The sequence below is a fragment of the Giraffa tippelskirchi genome, chromosome 8 (genome assembly GCF_054371585.1).
Source record: "Giraffa tippelskirchi isolate mGirTip1 chromosome 8, T2T-mGirTip1v1.2.pri, whole genome shotgun sequence".
NCBI classification, from domain to species: Eukaryota; Metazoa; Chordata; class Mammalia; order Artiodactyla; family Giraffidae; genus Giraffa; species Giraffa tippelskirchi.
In genome coordinates this window covers 20840309-20867011 of record NC_137282.1, presented here as the reverse complement: position 1 = coordinate 20867011, position 26703 = coordinate 20840309, and the positions used below count along the sequence as shown (strand labels likewise).

Genomic DNA, 26703 nt, shown 5'->3' with positions numbered 1-26703 from the left:
CATTCATCCATCAATGGACACTTAGGCTGTTACTGTATCTTGGCCATTGTGGATAATGTTGCAATGCATATGGGAGTTCAGATACCTCTTTGATATCCTCCCTCCTTTTCTTTAGACGTATATACTCAGATGTGGGATTGTTGGATCATATATATGGAAAGTATAAAGTATTTTTAACTTTTTGAGAAACCTCCATACTATTTCCCATAATAGTTGTACCAAATTACATTCCCACTATCAGTGCACAAGGGTTCCCTTTTCTCCACATCCTCACCTATACTAATCATCTCTTGTCTTTTTGATGATGGACATTCTATATGTGTGAGTTGATATCTCATTGTGGCTTTGATTTGCATGTCCCTGATGATTAACGATGCTGAACATCTTTTCATGTGCTTGTTTGCCATTTATATGCCTTCTTTGGAAAAAAAAAAAATGTCTATTCAGTTCCTCTTCTCTGATTATTTCTAGTGTCAGGCCCTATTTAATTTTTGCTTCATTTATGGGACATCATTTTGTTCCTAATATTATTTGCTATTTCCTTCTAATGATACCACAATTTGTGGCTTTTTTTCTTTTTCAGGCGATTCCAGGTATTTCAGAGAAGGAAAAGGCTGGTAAGTTGACACTGGTTTTGTTTTCACTCCTATCTATTTTAGAACAAAATTCCATCTTCATATGGACATTTCATTAAATATCGAAAATGCATACATCTTGTCAGTTTCTGGGCAAAAGTTATGGTTGAATTCCTGGAAAATAAGTTTTGCTCAAAATGCGATGAAAAAAATATGGTTTTCTAACATAGCATTATATCTTGTTGGTGTGTACTTCTTGTGGCCTTAATTGTAAATGCAATCACAACTCTTTTCTTGAGGAAAATAATTAGATGTTGTTCAGGGTACTGAGGAATGGTCTTTGGAAATTTGTTGTTCTTATAGTCAGCCCTTTGTATCCACGGGTTCTGCATCCATGGACTCAACCAATCTGGGTCAAAAATATTTGAAAAAGCAAAGATTTCCAGAAAGATCCAAAAGAGAAAAACTGGAATTTTCCACAAAGGCAACTATTTACATACCATTTACTTTGTGTTAGTTATTATAGCTAATCTAGAATAAATTTAAAGGATGTAGGAGGATGTGTGTAGGTTGTATATGAGTACTGGGCCATTTTATGTAAAAGACTTGAGCATACGTGGACTTTGGTGCCCACCAGGGAGTCCTGGAACCAGTCCCCTGAGGCTACTGAGGGACCATGATTATGAAGGGTTTTTAAAAATCTTAGTAGCTTGTTTAGTAGTCCTAGAAAAAGATGTACTTGTTTAAAGATTACGTCATACCATCAAAAATACAATTGTGAAGCGATATGGATAGTTCATTAGAGAAAAATGATTATATATCTCTGTGCTATAACTATTTAACAGTATTATGGGAAGTGGATGAGGATTAATGAGAAATGCAGAAATATGAAAAATTAGACTCGGATTGGTGGAATGGTATGCTTTTTAACAACCTGTTGATCATCCTCAATATGGTCTTACGTTTTCTGTGTAAAAAAAAAAAATCATCTTTTTAAAAAGCAGATTAAAGGTGCTTTACCAAGCTTGAAGCACATCACTTAGCTCTTTGATGTGTGTAATTTTTAAAAGCCAAACTAAAAGTTTATCGGATCATCTAAAAGATGTCATGACTTCAGGTGACTTTACACTAATGCATTAGAGTTGTTCTGATGGGATTGTTTTATGGGGGATGTTGTGTCAAGTTCAGTGATTTGATTTTTGCTGCCAGATAGTTTTCACACACAAGTTTTCATAGTTTGTGTCCTTCCAAGAGCTTAAGTTTTCTTGTCTGTTTAGGCTGTGTCTAGCCTCTTTGTCTAATATGTTGAAAGGTAAACCTTCCAAATAAAAGAAAAACATGGAACTGGTATCTTGTGTCAGTTCAAGAGAAAAACTGCTCGGTTTATCGTGCGTTGGTATCGTGCGCTGGGCTAATGATATATACTAAACAGATTCAAATTACCATTACGGAGCTCTAATACCTTCAATAATTGATATATTAGCTATCTCCTTAGAACAAAACATAAATGGTGAAGAGAGCATTTGCATCACAAAGAAAAAGGAACTTAGCCAAAGCTGTGCTTTATCTTGTGTTGTGACATTCTCTGTAATTTGCAGGATTGGCTACGATTTAAACAAAGGGTGTAACAGAGCAAAGTTGTCATCTTATTCCAGAAAATCAGCACATTCTTCCATACGCCAAGGAGAAAATTAGGATAGGAATTCTTGGCTGGAAGGGCAGGGGGAGGAAGGCTGGAAATGCCATTGCTTGATAGACTGAAGAGGTGAAGACTTTTTCTGCCACTAAAATGATGTCAGTGTGCTAGGGAGAAGCACCTCAGTTATCAAGCTCCTCTTAAAGACATTTTTATTAAAACAAAGAGCTAATTAAACAGGGAACATACATATAATGCACACATCACTTTTTAAAAGCCATAATCCCAGATGTTTTCCTCCTCAACAATAAGAAAAAAAAAAACATGAAATTAAGTGTCACTAATTATCTCTTTGGGTCATTTTTACACTGCTGGGGCAGAAATTTTTAAAGTTGATAAGTTTCATTCACAGATGATTTGTGAAAGATCAGATGCACTAGTTCGTATGTATGACCTAAGCGGGCCCCCGAATGCCCCATCTCAGACGTTTAACCCAGGATGGGCTGATTTGAGCAGAACCTGGCTTCTGTGCATTAAAACATTAGAATGATTGAAATTCACTCCAGAATGGATTCTAATTTAGATTTCTTGAGAATGTACAGTACATTATAACGAAATATAGTTGGAAATACAAGAAGGAGGAAATACAATTTTGTTTGCGAACATAAACACAAGAAAGAAATGTTTTTTTTATCAGTGAATTTTTATGTTAGGATAGAGGCTTATGTTAGAATATTTTATTCCATTTGCAACAGATTTGCCAATTCAAAAGAGAGTATGATTCATTTCAAAAGGTTTTAAAGGACCATGCAAGTCTAATCAATTTCCTAAATTTCTAAAATTTATTATGCCATATTTAAAATATTTTGAGTGTTTTATATACAAATATGAATATCTTTATTCCTTTTTATGAATCTCTGTTTTTAAGCTCTGCTAGACAGAGGAATAACAGGAAAGGCAGAGAACCTACTCAATCTTCTGGGGGCTAATTGAGCCTTTAAATAGGATTAAGCTTCATTCCCACCCCTAAGGCCTGTCATTTTTTTTTTCTGTTTGGCTAAATGAATGTAGCCTATTGTTTCTTATTAAGAAAGTCTATTTTAATCTGTGTGACCTCTCATCCAAGCCAACTGGAACCAGCTCCACCGGGCTTTGTGAAGCTCTAAACAAAATCATTTGGGGAGCATGCTATTAATAATTCTTAAGTTGCAGTTGTGTGGTTGCCCCAGTGTGGGGTCTAAGTAGCCGTCTTCTCTTCTGATCTGTGTTGCTACTTAAATTCAGCCTAGTGGAATCATTCTGCTGCTTCTCTACCATCTTGGGATGACAAAGCCTTCCAAAGAAAGACTGTTGTTGTTAAACAGCATCCCATTGGTTCATTTACTCCACAAATATGTATTGAACAGCAACATGCTCTAAGCATCATATTAGGTTTTATCAAGGAAGCTGTTATGAACAAGACGTGGTCCTCACCCAGAAGGAACTCAAACTCTAGAGAATATTGCATTGGGCCAGCATCCTCCTTTTCCTCCTCTCAAAGAAAAATTCTTAACCCAAGTTATTCAGGAACCCTCCCAAGAAAAGAATCAAATAAAAATACTGTTTTCAAGAAATTCTGTATTGGAATGTGCATTCTCCAGATCTGTGAGTCCAATACATTTTGTTTTAAAAAATCAGAATTAATCGCACAAGTATCACTATGTATAATTGTATCCAACACAGAATAATTTCAGTTAGCTTCCTTTATGCCACCAGAATCTGTAAAGAGTGGGCCCAAAGCCACTGGTATATTTTCCAGCACATCTGCTTTCTGTCTGTGTAGCCTTGAGCAAGTTACTTAACCTCTTCATTTTCCCATTTCTAGAGAATAAATAAAGAAACTGCCATGTTATAATTGTAAGGCTATAATGCTTGGCACAGAGTAGGCTCTAAAAAATGGTAAGTGTGTCTTGTGATAATGAGTTGTGCTTATAACCACCACGTGTGCAAGCCAGAGAGACTCTAGCTGTGTTACTCCTGCCCGTGTCTGCTCAGAGTTCTTGAACACTTCCTCAGGGCACCAGTTAACAGCTGAGCAGCTGTCCATGTAGAAGAAAGAGATCACTTTCTCCCGAAGCCTCTGAGTCAGTTCATTCAGACAGAGGTTATCACAGTGTAGGCAGACTTGTCCAGATTTTAACATCTCTTTAGAAATTCTTGGATCTATTAATGTGAAATTCTCTCAAGTGAATAGATAATCTTTGATTTTTCACAAAAGATTACTCCCTGAGAAATGTATATCCTAGATGCTGGGATAATTGGATCCTGTCTACTCAGCGCCCACCCTCCCTCCCTCGCCTCCTGCATATAGTCCTGTCAACACTGCCATCCTATCTTCCCATGTCCATTCTCCCTGCCATTGTCTTAAAGCAGCCCTCCACTTTGCCCTGGACTTTGGAAACAGCGTTCAGAACTGGTTTCCCTGCCCTAACTTATCATTACACCAGTTCACCCTCTACACTGTCACCAAAATTATCTTTGAAAAGCATCACCTGATCATATCGATTCCTATTTCAGCTTTTTGTTAACCTCCTTACTGATGGCACAATAAGACCAAACTTTCCTGCTTGACATCGTTGGCCATTTGTAATCTGGATGCTGTGTATTGCACTGGATATGCCCATGTCACCCCTCGAGTTCACCCTCCACCCTCCTTCTCCCCAGTTCTGTGATTTGGAGGTAGACCAGTGTGGGCAAAAGCTTGAGCTGCTCTCTTTTCTGTCTTCTTGTTGCACCAGTGAGGAGGCTCAACAGGAGAATAATGGTTGGAAGGACAGTAGGGCTGTGAGGTTGGGTCGTTTATTCTCCCGTCTGCCTCCTGAGGAATCACAGCTGGCATTTTCTACCCAAATTCCCATGTTCTTTAAATCATTCTCTCCTCTGGCCTTGTGGTTCCCCTACACCTTTATCAATAGTCCTGTTATTAAACTCCCTTCAATTTACTCAGGTTGCCATCTGTTTCCTGCTAGGGGTTTCACTGATAAACCCATCAATATTTTCTCTTCTTTCTATTCCTTTGTGTTTGTTGGTTGGTTAGTTTGTCCAACTTCAGCCATAATATACAGCCACAGAACCCATTTTAACTTTGATCTTTCTACTTCTGTGTAGATCATGCAACTGCCTTTTTAAAAATACAGATGATAAGTGGAGATAGAGGGAGAAAAAGAGAAATGACTTATTCAGGAAAACAAAAAGAGATGGACCATGTTTTTCTTTATCATAAATGAATAGAGTTTCATTTAATCACATGGGGGAAAAAATATCCATCCTTACTATTTAGAACGTGTCCTCCATGGCCCAAAGGCATGTAAATTAGACAATTACCATTGCTTTTTAGTCACCAAACTGTGACTCTCTAAGCATATTTGAAAAGTAGTCATAGGGAGTAATATGAAATCTCTCATTCTAAAGTTAAATCATATAACACAAATTTTGTTAGGCTGCAGAGCAACCCATAAAAAATATACCACCATCATGAGCCAAAAATAATTTTTTTTTTTTTTTTTTTGCGTTTTTTTGTCTTGAAAATTCTTCTTGTCCAACAGTAACACCTCCTTCATGAATTATTTTGAAGGCAGGGTTAGTTCTTGATTTTTCTGTGCTCCTAGAAAACTCTGTGTTTTCAATTACTGTCTTGTCATCTTGCTTTTCTGTATGATCTCTTCTTTAGGCTATGAGTGTTTCTAGATCAGGAATATCATCTTTGTGTGCTCTGTAATTAAAACAGCCCTTAGCACATAGTAGGTGCTCTGTAAATACATGTTAACCAATTAATTATAATTACAAAAATGCTTTGGCTTCAATCTTTAGAGTTAATATGGTTCTAAAACATTTTGACTCCCTGCCTCAACTCCCTTCTTTATGCCTGCTACCCACACAACTGCCAAGTATCTCAACTAGGTAATTAATTAATGATGTTATTTGGGGATCTATTCCATACAAATGTGCAAAGGGCACCATTGAGAATGATGATTCAGAATCGAACTTTGGTTACATTCATTGGTCATTTTTCTTTGGATGTTTGTTTTCCTGTCTCTAGGTTATTTTGTCGGTCAGAAAATGTTAAAAATCAAGATAATTAATGATTATAGCCTGAAACACTTGTGAAAGATAGCTTTCAGAGGCATATAACAGATTCATAGTCTCTCCAAACTTTGTGTTGTGGCAACACAGAACATAGAAATCAAGCACTTCTTTGTGACACGTGTAAGTGGGGAAAACGAGGTTTTCACAATTTCATTACAAGCTCCTTGTAAACAAAGTAAATAACAAAGCCCAGACACGGTGCCTTTTGGTATTAATTTTCTTGGCTGCTTTTGACCACTGAGAAGGAAAATGAAGATAACAAAAAGAAAAAAACTGAAACGCGAAGATATTCCTCCTTTTCCAGTCTTACCATTTCTTTAATTCAGAGACCTACCCATGCAATATAAGATTCCACTCTAAGTCATGTTCCAATATCGATAGATCCAAAAAGATTTGACAGACAAAAGTAGGACTGCTTGATTTCAGCGTTTTTCATTGAAAGACTGTACCCTATTCTGTGTCTCCATTTTAGTACAGATCAGGTCAGTTTTAGTGCTGTCTCACTCACTAGACTCGAAGCATCTTGCAAGATGGAATTTTGTTTCATTCGGCTCTGTGTTTCCAATGCCTGGCATTATTGTAGTTGCCCTATGTTTGGTAAATGAATGGATAAATGAGATATTTTTAAAATCTGCAAATACAATACTCCCAAAGCCAAATGTAGCATCTTATCGGTTTATTCTAGGTGAAACACTTTCTGTACTGCAAAGACCCCCAGCTGTTTCACAGGGTTAGACAGGATCTGAAAATTGTCTTTATCAGGCTAGACTGGCCTTTGGCCAACATTCCAAATTCTTTATTTCCTTTCACTCTCAGAAAATGAATTTCATTAGTTTTTTACTAATGGCTTATAAATACTCACTTATTTTACTTTTCTTAGTGTTACGGTTTCTGTTTGCCTAATTTTTTATGAGAAAGGAATTTACGGTATGCCCACAAATAACCTCTCAGTTTTTCTGAAACCTAATGTAAACTAATCCATGAAAAAGTTGGCTGTGGTTGACTGGGCTGTTGAGAGAAAACACATTAGCTTTCAAGGAATTCATGAAAAATATAAGTAAGTTATTCTTAAATGCCAAAGATCTTGAATTCATAGGACATTTTCCAGTACAGATAATTTTCTAAATCTGTTTCTTAATGTTCTGTTAGTATTCCATTTATTACCAAGTAGGTAAAACAAAGCTACTGTATCACCAGAACCAAGCAAACGTATTTCCTTTTCTTCTCAATTATATTACAAGCAATATAAGTACATGATAATTTTTCTTTTAACAAGTAGCAATTCAAATATTGCTTCCTGCACTTGGAGTGGTTATCAAAAAGTAATGGTATCTTTTTACAGTATTTAATGATTCCTATGATGTATTGCTGTTCATGAATTCTCTTCCACATCAGGCTGTGAGCTCCATGAAGGCATAAACCCTTCATTTCATTTTTGTGAGCCCTCACCCAGTATATGATCTTGCACAGAGAAGATGCTCAAGAAACAGTTTTAAATCAATCCATTTATGTGATTTACCAAACAACTCATATAGGGATTTAGTTCATCTCTGATCTATCAATGACCATAGCTTTTCACAGTATTTGACAATCTTGAAAATTCTTCCTCTAAAAAGTCTTGTGAACATTTTGCTGTCCGACTTTATCCCTTGAAAGAATGGCTGTCAGCATTGAAGCGGTGGCTATGAACTACCTGGACAGGCTCATGAGGCAGTTCTGCATTTCCATATTTTAACTGACATTGACCTTTGATTAGTAGAAAAGTTCATTTGTCATTTTTAATCTCCCCTGAAGAAAGACAATTTATGAAAAGGCCTCTTTCTATCAGTTTTGTTTGCAAAGCAATGCAACTTGCATTTAGTTTGAAAGTCATATCTGATCATCTGATCCCTTCAAATATTTACCTTTATAGAGTCTTCAGTTTGCAGTTCAGTTACTCTTATTAATAGTTTGAATATACACACAAATATGTTCCCACAAGATAACTGTATATTATTCTAATTTCTTTAGAAAGGTGCTACTTACCCTGGAAAGGTACATATAAGAGGTATTACTTTGACATGAGTATGAAATGACCAAAAATTCTGCTGGTGTGATCAGATTTTTCTTCTCTTCTTGATCCTCCATTGGTTTTAAGGACTTTGATTTGTGTTTCTATAGGCAGAAGATTGAGATCAATATCTCTTCCAGATGGATCCATAAGTATTTCTGTTTTATAATTAAAGTATGATTTTGAGATATGGCTTATCTAAGTGGGACATCTAAGACAGTAATTTACAATCATAATAAAGTAACCAATACCCATGAAAAGGCTGGTGCTCATATTGTTATGTGCGGGCTGTCCAGAGTACCAGTTTGGCCATTTCAGGAGAATGGTTCATGAATAGAAGAAACTATTCTGCCCTGACTACTGTTATCATGTAGAAATGATCTTCTAGAATTCTACGAGTGATGTTTAAGCAAAATGGTCATCAAAAGCCCTCACTTGCCCACCAAACTGGGGTTTTGCTTTTTGTCTTAATTTTTTTAACCATTGTTCTTCCCCAGAAAACATATTCCAGTGACTCCCAACTGCTAATGTTATAAACTGCTTTTTTTCCCCTCCCAGTTTTCTTGAGATTTAATTGACAGACAGCACTGTGTAAGTTTAAGGTATACAGCATAATGATTTACAAAGATATATCATGAAATGATTACCAGAAGAAGTTCAGTCAATATCCATCCTCTTATAAAGATACAAAATAAATAGGAAGAACTTTTTTTCTTGTGATGAGAACTCTTAGGATTTATGCTCTTAACAACTTTCCTATAATAACATACAGCAGTGGCGCTAGTGGTAAAGAACTTGCCTGACAATGCAGGAGACATAAGAGATCTGGGTTTGAGCCCTGGGTCAGGAAGATCCCCTGAAGAAGGGAAGGGCAATCTACTCCAGTATTCTTGCCTGGAGAATCCCATGGACAGAGGAGCCTGGCAGGCTGTGACCCATAGGGTCACAGAGTCAGATATGACTGAAGCAACTGAGCATCACTGAGTGTTAATTATATTTCTCATGTTGTACATCACATCCCTAGTATTTACTTATTTTATAACTGGAAGTTTGAACCTTTTGACCTCCATCCAATTCCCCCTCTCTACCGCTGGTAATACAAACCTGATCTCTTTTTCTATGAATTTGTTTTTGCAGTATATTGACCTACAACGTTATGTTAATCCTGGTGATAAACTTCTTCTTAAAATAAATGTTAAATCTGTTCTTTCTATGGATTTGAGGAAATAGATAAATGGAGAACAACGTGGTACACTTCATCACTTCTTTTTCTACCCCTTTTAAGTCTCTGGTCTTCTATGTATTTATCCAGTGTTTTCCCTGCTGTGTTGTGATTCCCTGAAAGGCAGACATTTTCCCTGCACCTGTATAGCACCAGCCTCTTAGGAGGTTTTTGACTTAATGTCTGTCGAATGAATGGTTGAATGGATAATATCAAACATTTACTCTGTGCCTGCACTTTTCTAAGCACTTTATTGATATGACTTAATTTAATCCTCTAGCAATTATATAACGTAGACGTAATGTTTTCCACATTAGGGAGATGAGGAAGCTGAGACTCGGAGAGGTTTCCTAAAATAACCAAAGTCACACTACCACCGAGGCAAGATTCAAAGCAAGCAACACAGGCTAGAGTGCATGATCTTAACCACTATGCTGCAGGTAGTGGTTAAATGCCAAGGTGCCTCAGGCTGACGAACAAATGTTTCCTAAATCAGACGTTACCCTTCCTTTCCTACTTTATCTCCTGTCCTCCCCTAATTTGCACCTTCCGCTGTAACCATGGTAGCAACCTTGCTTTTCTCCTGGATTTGCTTCTATATAAGTTGACCTTTGTTCCTCCTGTTTCCCTTCCAGAAATTTAACTCCCCCACCCACCAAGGTCTCATTTGGGTCCGACCTTCACTGTAGTCTTCTGTGACAATTCCTGCTCCATGTTAATTTCATGCTTTTTGAAATGGTACAGCATATATAGTCTGTTACGATCATCTCCATTCTTAATCATATGTGGATTGCCATTGTCCGTTGAGTGGTCTGCCTCCCAACAGTTTTGTAAGAATCCTTTCAAAAAACACTTTGCACTATGCTGTGCACCTAAGAGGGGGTTACTGAATTGATAGACTTTATTTTTTTAGAGAAATTTTCAGTTCACAGGAAAACTGAGTGGAAAGTACAGTTCAAATTATATAACATTCTTTTAAAGTACACTACAGACGTAGTAAAGAGATCAAGAATTGCCAGGGGTTGGGGAAAGGGAGGCATGAACTGATGGAGCACAGAGGATTTTTAAGACAGGGAAGCTATTCTATGTGATGCTTCAGCGGTACAACATGTAGGCTTTTACATTGGCTTCTTTCACTTACAACTATGCATGTAAGATTCCTCCATGTCTTTTCATAATATAATAACTTGTTTCTTGTACTAAGTACTAATACTAAGTTAATATCGCATTGCTTGAATATACCACATTTAAAGGAGCTTATTGTTAAGCTTTTAGTGTAAAAATGTTTCAACTCATTGATCATAAAATATATTGCACACACCACATTTGTTAACTTTTATCCCTTCTTTTTTAGGCAAAAGTGACTCTCTTCTCTTAGCCATTGATTGTGATTACTTCATTTCTCTCCTTCACAGTTGCTTCATGTTTTCAAAAGAAGGATACTACTACTAAATGTGTTATCCACAGCTGTTATTTATTGTGTACCTACCTCGTGGTCTCTGAGAAGAGATGTTTCCTCAACATCATCTTTAGCTCACCCTAAGCTCTACCTTGTCCTGCCTAACAGCACCACATCTCCCACCCCCGAGTCTTCTAATAAAAGTATGACCAAAATTAGTAAAACTCTAATAGTTCATATAGTTTATGTGGTCTACTTATTTCTCTCCTTATGCCTTTGCTCCTGAAGTTTACTGTTCCCAAAACACTCTTCTATTGTTTTTCTCTCCAAATCATACACTTCCTTCAAGGATTTGCCTGAGTACTATTTTTTGCCCCAAACCTCAGTTGCTCTATTGTTGGGCGAGCTCTTCCTTTGAATCAGACAGATGTCACTGCTCATCTTATCTTCTGCCCTGGGAAGTGGCAGCCTGTGTACACTGTCACCTCCCTCTTCCAGTCCTAACCCTTGGCCAGAGTCCATTGGACTGGGGGCAGGCAGCTGGGGTGAGAGACACACGTGACTCAAGGCCAGAGAATACATTGAGTGACCAGTGGACAATCTGTTTCTCTCTCTCTTTCACTTCTCCTCCTCCTTCTCTTCCTTCTCTCTCCTTCTTCATATTATGAGCCAGAGAAACTCAGTCAACCTGTAACAGGTGCTTTGGACTCCACTGTTAAGTGGAGTCACAGAGGACACATGATTCTGCAGAGAGGAGCAGGGTAAGGGGGCAATTGACCCAAAAAAGAAGAGTAGAGATGATGCAAACTAGAGAAAGAGATGGAAAAGGAAACTGCTTCTATCAGTTCCAACTCTCAGGAGGTCCCCACCCCTCATCTGCAGGGTATCTCTGTGTCCTCTCATCTCAGGCTTTTAGTTGGACAGCAAGGAGATCAAACCAGTCCATCCTAAAGGAAATCAACCCTGAATATTCATTGGAAGGACTGATGCTGAAGCTGAAGCTCCAATACTTTGGCCACCTGATGTGAAGAACTGACTCATTAGAAAAGACCTTGATGCTGAGAAAGATTGAGGGCAGGAAAAGGGGACAAGAGAGGATGAGATGGTTGGATGACATCACTGGCTCAATGGACATGAGTTTGAGCAAACTCTGGGAGACAGTGAAGGACAGGGAAGCCTGGCGTGCTGCAGTTCATGGGGTCGGAAAGAGTCGGACACAACTTAGCAACTGAACAACATCATCAACGTGAATGAGTTCTTTGCATTCAGATGATTAGACATCCTTCTCCAAATCCCTACTGAATATAATTGCTATCAAAAATAGTCAATTATCTATTTTACCTGTCTTATAACACTATTTTCTGCTTCATATATGTGTATAATATGAACATATACATGTTCAAAATATGTAATATGCAGCAACCTTGAAGGACCATGGAATATTTTGGTCTCCTGTTTATGATTTATTTTACTCTAAAACATCTAGCAAGAACTGCATATATAGTGAATGTTCAATAAAATTACAGTTATTCAGTTATACTGCCATTTTAGGCTACAGAACTCTATCACTACTTCATAATTACCTTTTAGCCCATAGAACGTGTTTCTCCATTTTCAGTCACCTTCAACCATCATATCTTGTATTTATGAGATTCATGGGTTGATTGTCTTTTTCCCCTTGACCAAATAAATCATCTCCTTTTAAAATCACTTAACATCATCTTGACCATGCCCTTCAGTTTTTAATTTGCATTGTAATTCATTTGAGTCAAGTGCTGTTACCCTCAACAACTTCATATTTTTATAGTCTATATTCACATTCCCTTATTCCACTGAATACGATTAATATATGTCAGATATTAAATAATAAAGGTTAACAGTGTAAAAGGGAAGCATACAAACAAATAATCAGAGAGTGAGACAGTTGATACATTTTTTAAAATAAGATGTCTTTAAAGGAAAAAAAAATCTGAATTCTATTAAACTTACCTATATTTTATGACTTAGTACTTTTTAATCTTAAAAAGTCACCTATGTTTGTGGGAGATGGAGGCATTTCTATAATTTTTTTTCCCCTCTGAGACCACCAATGATTGAATTCTAGCTGCAGTCACAAAAACAGTAGCTTTCATCTGTGTAAAACCCAGCTCAGCCAGGTGGGGGATATAAGGGTTTTCTAAATTTGTAATTTTTGGTAAATCAGAACACCAGCTTATTTATTACAGCATGAAACTTTCATTGTTTTGTAATATTTTTGAGTAGCAAATTTGGGAGCCTTTAAAAAAAACATGTTATCTTGCTCTGACGTGTGACCCTGACTCTGAGATGGCACTCATCACTCTGCAGCTAATCGGGAGCCGTGCTCCCAGATGGTCCCTGACAGCAGAACATAAACAGAGCAGTGACCCCACCATCCTCACATGCAGGCAGCTCCCTGGCCCTCTGTGATGTGGACACAAGCACTGTGACAAAGAGATGTTAGAAAATGACTTTCACAATAGAGCTATCCTGACACACAGACAAATAATTTCGGGTGTTTCAAAAGCACTCCCATATGGAATGGAAGCCAGTTTTTAAAAACTAACTGCAGATCACAGATAGCAAGACTTTTTCCTAGAGGAAACAAAATATAAAATTTCAGCAAAAGAGGTTTAGTTAGATTACAGATAGAAGGAAGCCATGGTTGCATTTTCTTTCCTGGTAGAACTTAAGTGAGCCAAGCCGACAGCGCAGATCCATAGGAAGAATTCCACATCTGGAAAATCTTTGCTCCATCTGTGGTAGGTTTCCAGCCTCTTGCTCTTTCTCTACCATTTCCCATGACTTCAGCTTATCTCCTTTCTGTTTTCTTTAGTGAAGTTATTTAACCCTTAGGGGTTTCAGATTTTTGTTTTGTTTTTAAGAGGAAGGAGAGCAAAGGAATACTTAAAACATTTTTGTGATTCTCTAGAATTGAGCCTGGCTTATATTTAAGTGTCTATGTAAGTGATATAGATGGTAAAAAATATATGTATATGTATATATATAAAGTACCTAGTCAATTATATGGAATTATATTTTAGAAATGCATTAGATAGTGCTTTGATTTTTATTTTACTAGATTGAATATTGGTGTTAATCTTCCAATTTGAGAGTCTTAACTTTGCCTCAAATCATATATGTTAATATCATAGAGCACATAGAAATAAAGTTATATTATTCATGTCATAAAACTCATTAATATCTTATTTAATGTAATTAACAAATATTATTTATGTTTGAATCTTGTCTCACTGAGCCCCCTCCCAAATGTTAAATGAGTTACATGGCATTGATGTTTGGATTTTCTTTTCTTGTCTGTCCTTACACTTTCTCTTAGAAGTCTCATCCAAATAAAGATGTGTCTGCATAATGTCCAGCCCCAGTGAGCCAAACTGCCCACCTCATTTCCAAATGCCCTGAGACTCCATCACAGGAATGCATATACTCTCCACATCCTGCTCTTTCTACTTCAGAGTCTTCACTACTCCTGTTACTGTTTCCTAAAATTTCCTTTCATGCTATCGCCGAATTGCTTTATACACCTCCTCTTTGAGAGCTTCCAAGATCTCCACTACTCTGAAAGCAGCCCTTTTTACCAGATCTCTCAATATTATATTTAAAGTTCTCATACAGTATTTATCTTTTAATGCCTTTTGTTATGATTTTTAAGACTTTTTTCATGTTATATAATCAAACCAATGTCTAATTTATCTTTGAATGCCTTGCACATAAAGAAGATTTAATAATTTTCTGCTTGAAAGAAAAATGGCATTTTTAATTGAAAATAAAAGCATACTCTCTTAATGCAAGATGTCGAAGTACACTTCAACATTTTCTAGAATTGTTGTTGTTCAGTTTCTCAGTTGTGTCCAGTTCTTTGTGACCCCATGGACAGCAGCACCCCAGGCTTACCTGTCCATCACCAACTGCTGGAGCTTGCTCAAACTCATGTCCATCAAGCTGGTGATGTCATCCAACCATCTCATCCTCTGTCATCCCCTTCTCCTCCTGACTTCAGTCTTTCCCAGCATCAGGGTCTTTTCCAATGAGTCAGCTCTTTGCATCAGGTTGCCAGACTGCTGGAGCTTCAGCTTCAGCATCAGTCTGAATTCAGACTGATTTCATTCATCCTTCCAATGAATATGCAGGGTTAATTTCCTTTAGGATTGACTGGTTTGATCTCTTTCCAAGGGACTCTCAAGAGTTTTCTCCAACACTACAGTTCAAAAACATTAATTTTTCAGCACTCAGCCTTCTTTATGGTCCAACTCTCACATCCATACCTGACTACTGGAAAAACCATAGCTTTGATTAGATGGACCTTTGTCAGCAAAGTAATGTTTCTGCTTTTCAGGACACTGTCTAGGTTTGTTATAGCTTTTCTTCCAAGGAGTAGGCGTCTTTTAATTTCATGTCACCATCCGCAGTGATTTTGGAGCCCAAGAAAATAAAGTCTGTCACTGTTTCCATTGTTACCCTGTCTATTTGCCATGAAGTGGTGGGACTGGATGCCATGATCTTCACTTTCTGAGTGTTGACTTTTACGCCTGCTTTTTTCACTGCCCTCTTTCACCTTCATCAAAAGGCTCTTTAGTTCCTCTTTGCTTTCTGCCATAAGGGTGGTATCATCTGCATATCTGAGGTTATTGATATTTCTCCCGGCAATCTTGATTCCAGTTTGTGCTTCATCCAGCCTGGCGTTTCGCATGATATACTCTGCATATAAGTTAAATAAGCAGGGTGACAGTATACAGCCTTGACGTACTCCTTTCCCAATTTGGAACCAGTCTGTTGTTCATGTCCGGTTCTAACTGTTGCTTCTTGTCCTGCATACAGATTTTTCAGGAGGCAGGTAAGGTGGTCTGGTGTTCCCATCTCTTTAAGAATTTTCCACAGTTTGTTGTGATTCACACAGTCAAAGGCTTTAGCATGGTCAGTGAAGCATAAATAGATTTTTTTTTCTGGAATTCTCTTGCCTTTACTATGATCCAGTGGATGTTGGCAATTTGATCTCTGGTTCCTCTGCTTTTTCTAAATCCAGCTTGTGCATCTGGAATTTTCTAGAATATTTGTTTTAAAACTCAGGTTGCTATATTCCTTCATGCTTCCTTAATCAGAATATCTTAGACCCAAGAATCTTAAATGTTACATACTCTCCAGGGAATTCTTACCCGTATTAAAGTTTAAGGATCATTGCTTAATGTCAATGAAAGTTTCACACACATGCACATAGATTTCATTTCATAGTTCAAAGTTTGTACAGCATAACAAAAGCTTAAGGCTTAAGAAAAATTATTCTGACACTGAAAGACTTGAGAAAGGTCATATTTTATCATAAATATAACCAGAAATATTTCTGAATATCTATTTTTACCAAATAGTGTGCTGTGGTAATAAAACTATTTAAGACACTAGCCTCAGAGAGCTTATGGTCAAGGTGAGAGAAATGATACATATGAAAAGTTGGTTGAAACAAGCAAAGTCATCAGAGGTGTCCTATTGTGTCCTATAGTTTCACACATTATCCAGCATACTCACTGCCTAATCAAATTAAAATAACAACATGGTAAAGCAGTGGAAATAACTCCAGATGCAGACTTGATAGGAGGAGAAAAAAGAACAGAGACTCTGCAGTGAAGAGCTGGAGGCCCTGGTTGTTCCACCTCTCACACTGAGTCACTTAAGTCATGTCTGACTCTGCAACCCCTGGATTGTAGCCCACCAGGCTCCTCTGTCCGTAGGATTTTCCCAGCAAGAATACTGGAGTGGGTTGCCATGCCTTCTCCTAGAGGATCTTCCCGACCTAGGATTGAACCTGTGTCTCCTGTATTGCAGGCAGATTCTTTACCTGCTGAGCCATTGGGGAAGCCCCTCACATTCAATAAAGAGATGTTTATCTGGACCAGGTTCTTGTTTTAGATATAAATTTCTCCACACCCACCTCGTCCTCTCCTAGGGCTAATCTTCATCTTGGAATGGCCCAGCAAGGATTATCAAGCACCACATAACAGAAATTCCACCTTCTGTGAGATGGAGGGTGTTTGGAGATGAAGGAGTAACCTGTGCAGTGGTGATTCTGGACAGTCAGGTGGCAGAAAGACTCAATGACTTAGGGAAAAGGAATAAATCTCAGGAGTCAAGTTCAGAGAGGGAAATGAAGGAATGACATAAGTAGTTTATACATAATTTATGGAATCCTAGAAACAGCCCAAGTGACACTGAAAAATCACTGCCATATATTGCTGACAGCTGATGTAAATATTATAGTTCTTTAGTAAGTCCAGTCTTTAGCTTTCCCTCAATGGAACCTATTATCTCTATTCCAGGTTAATTCAAGTCCAGCCAAATGTCAGCCCATCCTTACCCTCTTTCTCTCTCCTCCCCCTACTATAAAGCTCAGCACCAGAGATCAGGATCGGGGGAGGTCTGTGAACGAGGGATGTCCGTACGTGCTTCTTTTCCTGCCTCTTCTGTTGAGGCAGCACAGAGTTTCTTTGTTCCAGACCTTGAGGACACATCCCTGGAGAATGCCTCCAGCCTGCTGGGCAAGATGCATAGCAATGACTAAGTGGTGAGATAGTCAAGAGACTCTAGACTTCTATCTGAGAGAGGACACCTGGGCTGGAATGATCCAGAGAAAATCTGGGGAAACAGAAAGCTGTGAAAACTGGAATGGAAGATCTGACACATTTCTAGGCAAGGAAAATGGTGTTGGCAAAGTTAGGCTTCACGGGAACGCACAAGCCACAGTGATGCAATGGTGTGGCCCAGCCAGCTGGAGCACAGAGCTTGCGTTTGGAAGAAAGAAGATAGGAAAAAATGGGATGAGTCCAGACTCCAGCAGGCCTCAGAGAGTGATTTTAATTTTCACTAAGAATAGTAAATCTTTTCAAATTAATCAGTGGTATTACCCCAGCTGCAAAAATCTAGACATCCTCATTCTTAACTCTTTATTAAGTAGTGTGGGAAAAGGAGGCAGAAACTTTTTTTTTTTCCCTAATGATGCACTACAATACCAAAATCCCATTAGATTACAACTATAGTCAACACTGATCAAGGACTTTTAATATGTATACATCACAAGGAATTTAGTGATGAGTTTAGAGAAAAGTCAGAAGATTTTGGGTTATGTTTTTGTTTTGGTGATACACTTTTAAAACTTGAGTTCTGCCTTATTGTAATTGAACCATGCTCATGATAATAAGTAACGAGTGATACCATTAAGATAAAAAAGAGGTAACATACGAATTTAGGGAACTAAAGAAAATCAGTTCAGTTCAGTAGCTCAGTCATGTCCAACTCTTTGCGACCGCACGGACTGCAGCACGCCAGACTTCCGTGTCCATCACCAACTCCAGGAGCCTACTCAAACTCATGTCCATCTCGTCGGTGATGCCATCCAATCATCTCATCCTCTGTCGTCCCCTTCTCCTCCCACCTTCAATCTTTCCCAGCATCAGGGTCTTTTCCAATTAGTCGGTTCTTCTCATCAGGTGGCCAAAGTATTGGAGTTTCAGCTTTAGCATGAGTCCTTCCAATGAATATTCAGGACTGATTTCCTTTAGGATTGACTGGTTGGATCTCTTTGCAGTCCAAGGGACTCTCAAGAGTCTTCTCCAACACCACAGTTCAAAAGCATCAATTCTTCAGCGCTTAGCTTTCTTTACAGTGTCTTTACACTAAAGAAAATAGCTGCTTCTAAAGATTTTAGGGGCTTCCCTGGGGGCTCAGCAGTAAAGAATCTGCCTGCCAATGCAAGAGATGCAAGTTCGATTCCTGGGTTGAGAAGATCCCCTGGAGAAGGAAATAGCACCCCACTCTAGTATTCTTGCCTGGGAAATCCCATGGACAGAGGATCCTGGTGGGTTATAGTCCACAGGGTTGCAAAGAGTCGGGCACGACTGAGTGACTAAACAACAACAACAAAGATTTTAGAGCAAATCACCCTCCTACAAAATGCTAACCATTTCTTAAAAACTAGCTACATAAAAGGAGGCTTATTTTAAAACAATTATATTTTGCACTTAAATGACAAAATTGCCTGGTTTTTTTCCTGCCGCCATCCATCTTTTGTTTTTCATTAAATATCTAAGGTTTGGATGTGCTTGTATCACCAGTGATCTATAGTTTTGGTGGCAGAAATGAACCTCTTATTGCACATGAAATTCCAAAGGCAAAAAAATACTTCTATATCCTTTCATTTTTTTTTTTCAATTTCCAACTTCAGATATTATTGCTGCCTATGTTACTTTATTTGTAAATAACAAATAGCAAGAAATGTGCAAATAATGAAAGTTGTTTAATTTAGAGGCTAACTAAACACTTATGAAACAGTGTTTTACCTTTTTTCTCCATGTAGATTGTTGTTGTCTCCTGTTTAATTGCTAAGTCGTGTCCCACTCTTTTGCCACCCCCTGACTGGTAGCCAACTTCTTCCCTTCTGTCCTTGAGATTTCCCAGGCAAGAAGAATACTGGAGTGGGTTGCCATTTCCTTCTCCAGGGAATCTTCCTAACCCAGGAATCGAACCCAAGTGTCTTATGCCTCCTGCATTGGCACACAGATTCTTTACCATTGAGCCACCAGGGAACCCCTCTCCATGTAGATACAAGGAAGCTAAATTACCACCCCTTGAAATACTCAAGCAGTTATTTTCTCTAGGTATATTATACATACATTTAAGGCAGCGTTCCCCAAACTATTTATAGTGACCAATTTTTTTAATCTCTTGTGGACATATGCCATTTTAAAATGAAAAAGAGAGCAGTGGAAAAATAAAATTGGGGGAAAAACAGAAAAAAAATAGAAGGCAAAGTAAAGTATGTTATCATTAGTTTCAACAGACATAGAATTACTCTGTCAAACTATTATACTATGCTGCACTGTTTAGTTGCTAACTTGTATCTGACTCTTTTACTACCCCATAGACTGTAGCCCACCAGGCTCCTCTGTCCATGGGATTTCTCAGGCAAGAATACTGGAGTGGGATGCCATTTCCTTCTCCATGGGATCTTCCTGACCTAGAGATTGAACCCACATCTCTGCTTGGCAGGCAGATTCTTTACCACTGAGACACCTGGGAAGCCTACCTAACACTATTTTTTTGTTGTTATTCAGTGGCTCAGTCATGTCTGACTCTTTGCAACCCCATGGACTGCAACATGCCAGGCTTCCTTGTCCTTCACCATCTTCCAGAGCTTGCTCAAACTCATGTCCATTGAGTTGGTGATGCCATCCAACCATCTCATCCTCTGTTGTCCCCTTCTCCTCCTGACTTTGAGCTTTCCTAGCATCATGGTCTTTTCTAATGAGTCGGCTCTTCACATCAGGTGGTCATAGTATTGGAGCTTCAGCCTCAGCATCAGTCCTCCCAATGAATATTCAGGATTGATTTAGATGTTTCTAAATGCTTCCTCGATTTCTGTGCTCATCTCCGGACAGCTGTCTGTCCATTCTACATTCCCACCAGCAATGTGTAAGAATTCCGATTGCCTCACATCCTCTCCAATATGGTTCTTGGTATGGTTCGTCTTTTTAATTTTAGTAAGTAGTAGTATTTCAATAAGCTTTTAATTTTTGTTTCCCTAGTGAGGCCAGTCATCTTTTACTGTACTTACTGGTCATTCACATATCTTCTTTTATGAAGATTTTTTGTCCCATTGTTATTTGTTAATCTGGTAATTTGCCTTTATGTTACTGAATCATAAGATTCTTCATACATTCCAAAAACAAGTTGTTTATGATATATACTTTACAAATATTTCTTCCCAGCCAGTAGCTTGTCTTTTTCTCTTCTTCACAGTCCTTTTAAAAAAAAAAAGAGGTTTTTGTTCTATTTTGTTCTCTCTCTCTTTCCTTTTTTTATGATTCATGTTTATCAAGGCCTAGGAAAGCTTTGCTTAACTTAAAATCACAAAATTTCTCCCATGAGTCTTAGAGTTTTACATTTAGGTTTCTGGTTCATGGTCCATTTAGACTTAATGCTTAAAGTGTGAGCTAAGTGTGGAGATTCATTTTTCCCATATGGTTACCCAGTTATCCCAGCAACATTTGAAAATAATTATCCTACCCCACTGGCTTACCTTGGCATCTTTATCAAAAATCAGCTGAATGTGGAGTATGGACCTATTTTGGGAATGTTTATTTTGTTCCATCAGCCTATATGTCTATCCTTAAATCAGTATCATCCTTCCTTGAATTGATTACTGAAGATTTATAGTAAATCTTGAAATCAGGCAGTGTAAATCATCTAAAATTGCTCTTCTTTTTAAAAGTCTGTTCATTTGGTCATTTGTATTTTCAAATACATTTTATAATCAACTTGTCAAGTTTTAAAAAAAGCTCATGGAATTTTCATTATTTCCTTGTTGAATCTATATATTATTAAGGGGAGATTATTATGGGGAAAACCCTAACAATTTTGAGTTTTCAAATCCATGAACATGGTATATGTCTCTATTTATTTAGGTCATTAGTTTCTCGTAGCAGTTTCTTATAACATTTAATGTATATGTTTTTGTCTACTTATTTGTTAAATCTATCTCTAAGTAGTTTGTATTTTTTAATCATATCATAAGTGGCGTTTATTTTAATTACAATTGTTCATTGCTAGTATATGGAAGTACAACTAATTATTTTATATTGACCTTGAATCTTGTGACCTCGTTAAACTTAATTTTTATTTCTAGTTAACCCAAATAGATGTTAATCAATTTTATTGATTTTTTTTCAAGGAAATAGATTTGGTCTTCTCTATCATTTGTCCATTTTCAATTTCCATGATTTCTGTCTTATCTTTGTTATTTCCTTTCTTCTGCTGGCAGGTCAACAGCAGCCATTTTTCTGACACTAATTTAGTTCCCCTACTGACACATGACTCTTTTGGGGATTTCATCCAGTGCCCCAGGTTACCTGAGGACTCCTCATGCCAGCTGGTGGAACAGAACTAATCCTAGGCTTCAGTGAAAGTGAAAGGGGCTTCCTTTGTGGCTCAGCTGGTAAAGAATTTGCCTGCAGTGTGAGAGATGTGGGTTTGATCCCTGGGTTGGGAAGATTGCCTGGAGAAGATCGCCTAGAGAAACACTACCCACTCCAGTATTCTGGCCTGGAGAATTCCATGGGCTCTACAGTTGCAGAGTCAGACACGACTGAGTGACTTTTACTTTCACTTTGTGAGCGCCAGGAAGTTATCTGCCTACTGACTTCCAATACCTCTTTCCCTGGCTTTGGAGAGTTCCTTTTTACACCTGTGCCAGTTAGCATTCAGTCAAACATTTGGGAAGACCCCTCTGCAGATCTAAGCTCACTCTCTATGCCACTCCTTCTGCCCTCCTTCTGCTCCTTCTGCCCTGCTTCAGTCCCCACAAACTCTTATCTCTTTCACTTCAAGACTGTGAGGTTGTGTGTGGCTTTCCTATTTCTTCTCTGTGACCCAGAAACTTCTCCCAGGCAGTAAGTTGGGGCAATAGTACAGCTCATCTATTTGTTTTTTTGACCTTTTAGAGATTACAGTCCTGCATTACCTGTTTTACATTTTCTGAAAAACACTATTTTGTATTCGTGTGTCTGTGTGTGTGTGTGAGAGAGAGAAGAGAAAGAGCAAGATCCCTTCGTCGGCAAAAGCTAAGTCAACCTGTAAACGAGTTTTTTCACAAAAACATCCCGGCCTATTAGTATTGGCACTGTTTTGGGTCTTGTCACAATATAAAACATTTATTAGAAGGGTGTAATCAATAGGTTACATTAATATAGACAAATATTTGGATTTCTATTTGGTCTGACTTTGAAATTATTCCTGAGTGTATATGCTTAAGTGTACCATTCAGCTATCATCCAGAATTACTTTTGATTTATTATTAATGTAGCATGTTATTTGAGGTTATGGTTAATTGTTACAATCCAAAGGATAATCATACCTGGCATTCCTTACTGAGACTTGTGGCAGTGGACATACATAAAGGTAAAATAAGCAGTTTTAATATATTATTTGTTTTTCGGAAGGAAGCCTTATAATTCAGAATCGGTGAGAGGTTATTTGTTTTTGATCCAGATCTCAATAAGATTATCCATAAAATAGATGGTATGAATTGAAATAAATACAATTTAAAAGCAATTCATAGAAGTCATTATAAACTTTAAACCTGAATAAGCAGAGAAATTACATGACTGTAATTCTGTGCCATAATGCTAGACTCCTTTAATTAATAAAATACTGGAATTTTACATTGTGAAGAATAAAGGATAGGAAACTAAAAGAATAAAATGAAGAATTTAAAATTAAAAGAAAATGAAGACTAAGAAAAAGGAGATCACTTCCTTCTAAAGTTTTTACTGTACCTATAATTTATTTTACCATTAGATACCCTATTATTTGATAAGAAAGAAAGAAAGTTTATATTTATAGGAAAATATAAATTATATATGCATTATTTTCTTTAGCATTAGTATTGGTGAGGTATCCATGTATGTTTTTCTATAGAAATTTAAAATATTTTAACTTTCTGAAATCATAATATAAAGAAAATTTGAAATTATTATATTAAAAAATTCTTTAATATAGAACATCATTACTTTCTCTTTCCATTCTCTAGCATCTTTTATTATCTCTTTGCCAAAAATGTCAGTATAGCAAATAAGTCAACTACAGAAAATGAGAAAGAAATAATTGAGACAGGAGTAAAACAAGATAAATGAACAATTCCAAAGATATATATTCAAAGCCACTTGAAAATAGCTTGAGGAAAGGATTAAAAATGGTCCATTAATTTATTAATAGTTAAGATTCTGTTGAGGTATTTTTCAGAAAGAGAATGAGGCCATCAAGCCCAGTAGAATTATTTTACCTTCTTTTTTCACTTCAATAGGAGAGGCCCCATCCTGTATGATTCTAATATTCACCATTTCCATTTTCCCCTCTAGGCCAGAATTAGCGATCTAGTCAATCCCATCCTTAGCAGTTGTGAAAATGCTGTCTCAAAGTCACAAAGCTGTCAAGAAGCAGGACTGAAATGAAGCCTGTTTCTGTCTTAGTCTGTTTTGGCTGCTTTAACAGAATACCATAGACTGAGTGGCTTATAAACAACAGAAATTTATTTCTCACAGTCTGGAGGCTAGCAAGTCTAAGATCACGGTGCTGGTTGATTCAGTGTCTGAGGGCTGAATTCCTGGTTCACAGACACTATCTGCTTGCTGAACCCTCACATGGCAGAAATGGCAAAGGAGCTCTTTGGGGATCTCTTTTTTAAGGGCACTAATCCCATTCATAAGGGCTTCACTCTCATGACCCCATCACCTTCTAAAAGCTGTACCTCCTAATACCATCAGAATTTGGGGGTAACACAAACATTCAGTCTACAGCAGTTTCCTTTTACATAGGCATGACTTCTCACGGCCCAGGTGAACTTTGTTTCAGAAAGCATGAGATTCCATAGTTGAAAAGGAAATAAAAAATTGTTGCATCAATCAAGAAGAAAAGGAAGTCTTTTTCTCTCGTGTTATATTCATTTCCTGTTCTATTACACCCTTTCCTCTTTTATATTTATTTAACACTACGTCCCAAACAAATTTTTACTCTGAAAAATAGTGTGATTTTGGTATATATCATTAGTTGCAGAGAAAGTCTCTGAACTTCTTTGATCATTAACTCCCATCAGTAAAACTTTCTTAGCATAAAACCCCAATATATACATTTATTTGTAAATTAGGTAATAAATCACTATACTTAAGTTCTTTGGACATTTGACAAAAGTAGAAATATTTAAAGAAATATATATATAGATATTAGATTCTAAGACTTTCTTCCCCTTCTGAGGAGAGTGCTGTCTGCCTCCAGGTCAGAGATCACCAAGAATATGGTCATTATGGTCTACTGGTCCATCAAGCATACATAGATACCTAACAGTATACATGACCTTGACTTGAGCCCTTTGAGAACATTGACGTTTATCACAAAAGAGATTCTCAACCAAACTCAGCGTAACCCTTAGCAATCCAAAGTGTTAATTGCTCAGTTGTGTCCAGCTCTTTGCATCCCCATGGACTGTATAGCCTGCCAGGCTCCTCTGTCCATGGAATTCTCTAGGCAAGAATACTGAAGTGGATTGCCATTCCCTTCTCCAGGGGATCTTCCCAACCCAGGGATCAAACTTGGGTCTCCTGCATTGCAGGCAGATTCTTTACCCTCTGAGCCACTAGGGAAGCCCCTTAGCGTTCCAAACGTAGAAGCAAATTAAGAAATAAAATTGCCACTTGCACCAAATGTAGTAGTAAATGTACAAACATAGTAAATGTAGTAAAGATGATCATATTAAATAAACAAAATTCAAAATGAAGCAGTCTTTGGCACCATGTAATCTGCATGCTAGATGTTATTCACTGGAGTAAACAGAAACCATTTACACATTCTTCAGAGTTACACAAGCTTCAGACTATGAATTCTCCTTGACATGGGCTTTTGGATACCTACCTAATGGAAGAGAACTCCTTTGTGAAGTTATAGCCCTGGAGGCAGACTTATTTTGCCAGGCAGACACTGTCGTTCACTAAACCTGCTATCCTATTGCAGGGCTTAACCAAATTCAGTTTTAATAATTTCCTTCCTGTACCAAAGACCTAGGCCCATGCATGGCAGTGACTCTTAATAAACATTCCATTTCCCATCATTCACATTATTTTGAAAGAATCTACCAGAACTTTGAAACTGTTAGTCATTCAATTGTGTCCAGCTCTTTGTGACCCCATGGACTATAGCCCGCCAAGCTCTTCTCTCCATGGAATTCTCCAGGGGAGAATACTGGAGTGGGTAGCCATTCCCTTCTCCAGGGGATCTTCCCAACCCAGGGATCGAACCTACATCTTGTGTATTGGCAGGAAGATTCTTCTCCTTCTGAGCCAACTTTGAGTAGTCCTAAAAGGCTTAAGTAAGTTGCATCAGCAAATGAGAGTAGCCATAAGACTAAAGCAGATTTATGTTACACTGGCTCGGACAAGAAGGTGTCCCTGCTGTTAGATCAAAGCACACGGACCTAGAAACACTGTGAAATTAAAAGATTTATTTGCAATAAGAAGATGACATTTATAAATTAGATAAAATCTGTAATACATTGCCAGAGTGGGATGATCTGCTTAGATGGAAAATACTAGAGACATACGTAAGCCAGAATCTCTAGCTTGGTATACTGATTAGAATCCCTGCTCTCCAGGGATCTAGACAAGTTTGCAAAGCTTCCTCAGGTCAGAGGGCAGCTCCACCAATGGCTGAAACTAGTCCTTTATCATAAAAAGCAGGAGCTGAAAAGCAATCAGGGCATGATGTTGCTATTTTCACTGCCCTTACAATTCCCAGCAGGATCTGGAAAAACACCAAATGACTTCTCTATTCCCACTCCTCCCATCTGCTAAGCTGAGACCAACACCAATTATCACATACTGTATTCACCTCTCACAATTACAGGAGACTTGGATTATCTCAAATTTGTAGAAATATAACTTGAGGAGTTATTCTATAAACAATAAATTCTGAAAGGCACTTTTTTGTTGTGGAACATTTCTGATGGCCAATAAGTGCAGATAGAAAACAGAAATAAAAATACAATTTTAAATTGGTTGTGTATTAGAATGTTTTTGCACCATACCCATGGTATGTGGCCAAGATTCTCCATAAGGACTTGAAATGACC

The 26703-nt window shown here is 37.7% G+C and overlaps 1 protein-coding gene across 6 annotated transcripts in view; it reads left to right on the top strand.

Moving 5' to 3' along the window:
* DLC1 (DLC1 Rho GTPase activating protein) overlaps positions 1–26703 on the top strand; it is a 512426-nt gene that overhangs the window by 284983 nt on the left and 200740 nt on the right. For all 6 annotated transcript variants that reach the window (XM_081520934.1, XM_081520935.1, XM_081520936.1 and 3 more), the window contains one exon: positions 584–617. In XM_081520934.1, coding sequence (XP_081377060.1) covers positions 584–617 — 34 coding nt within the window. The remainder of the gene's footprint in view (positions 1–583; positions 618–26703) is intronic.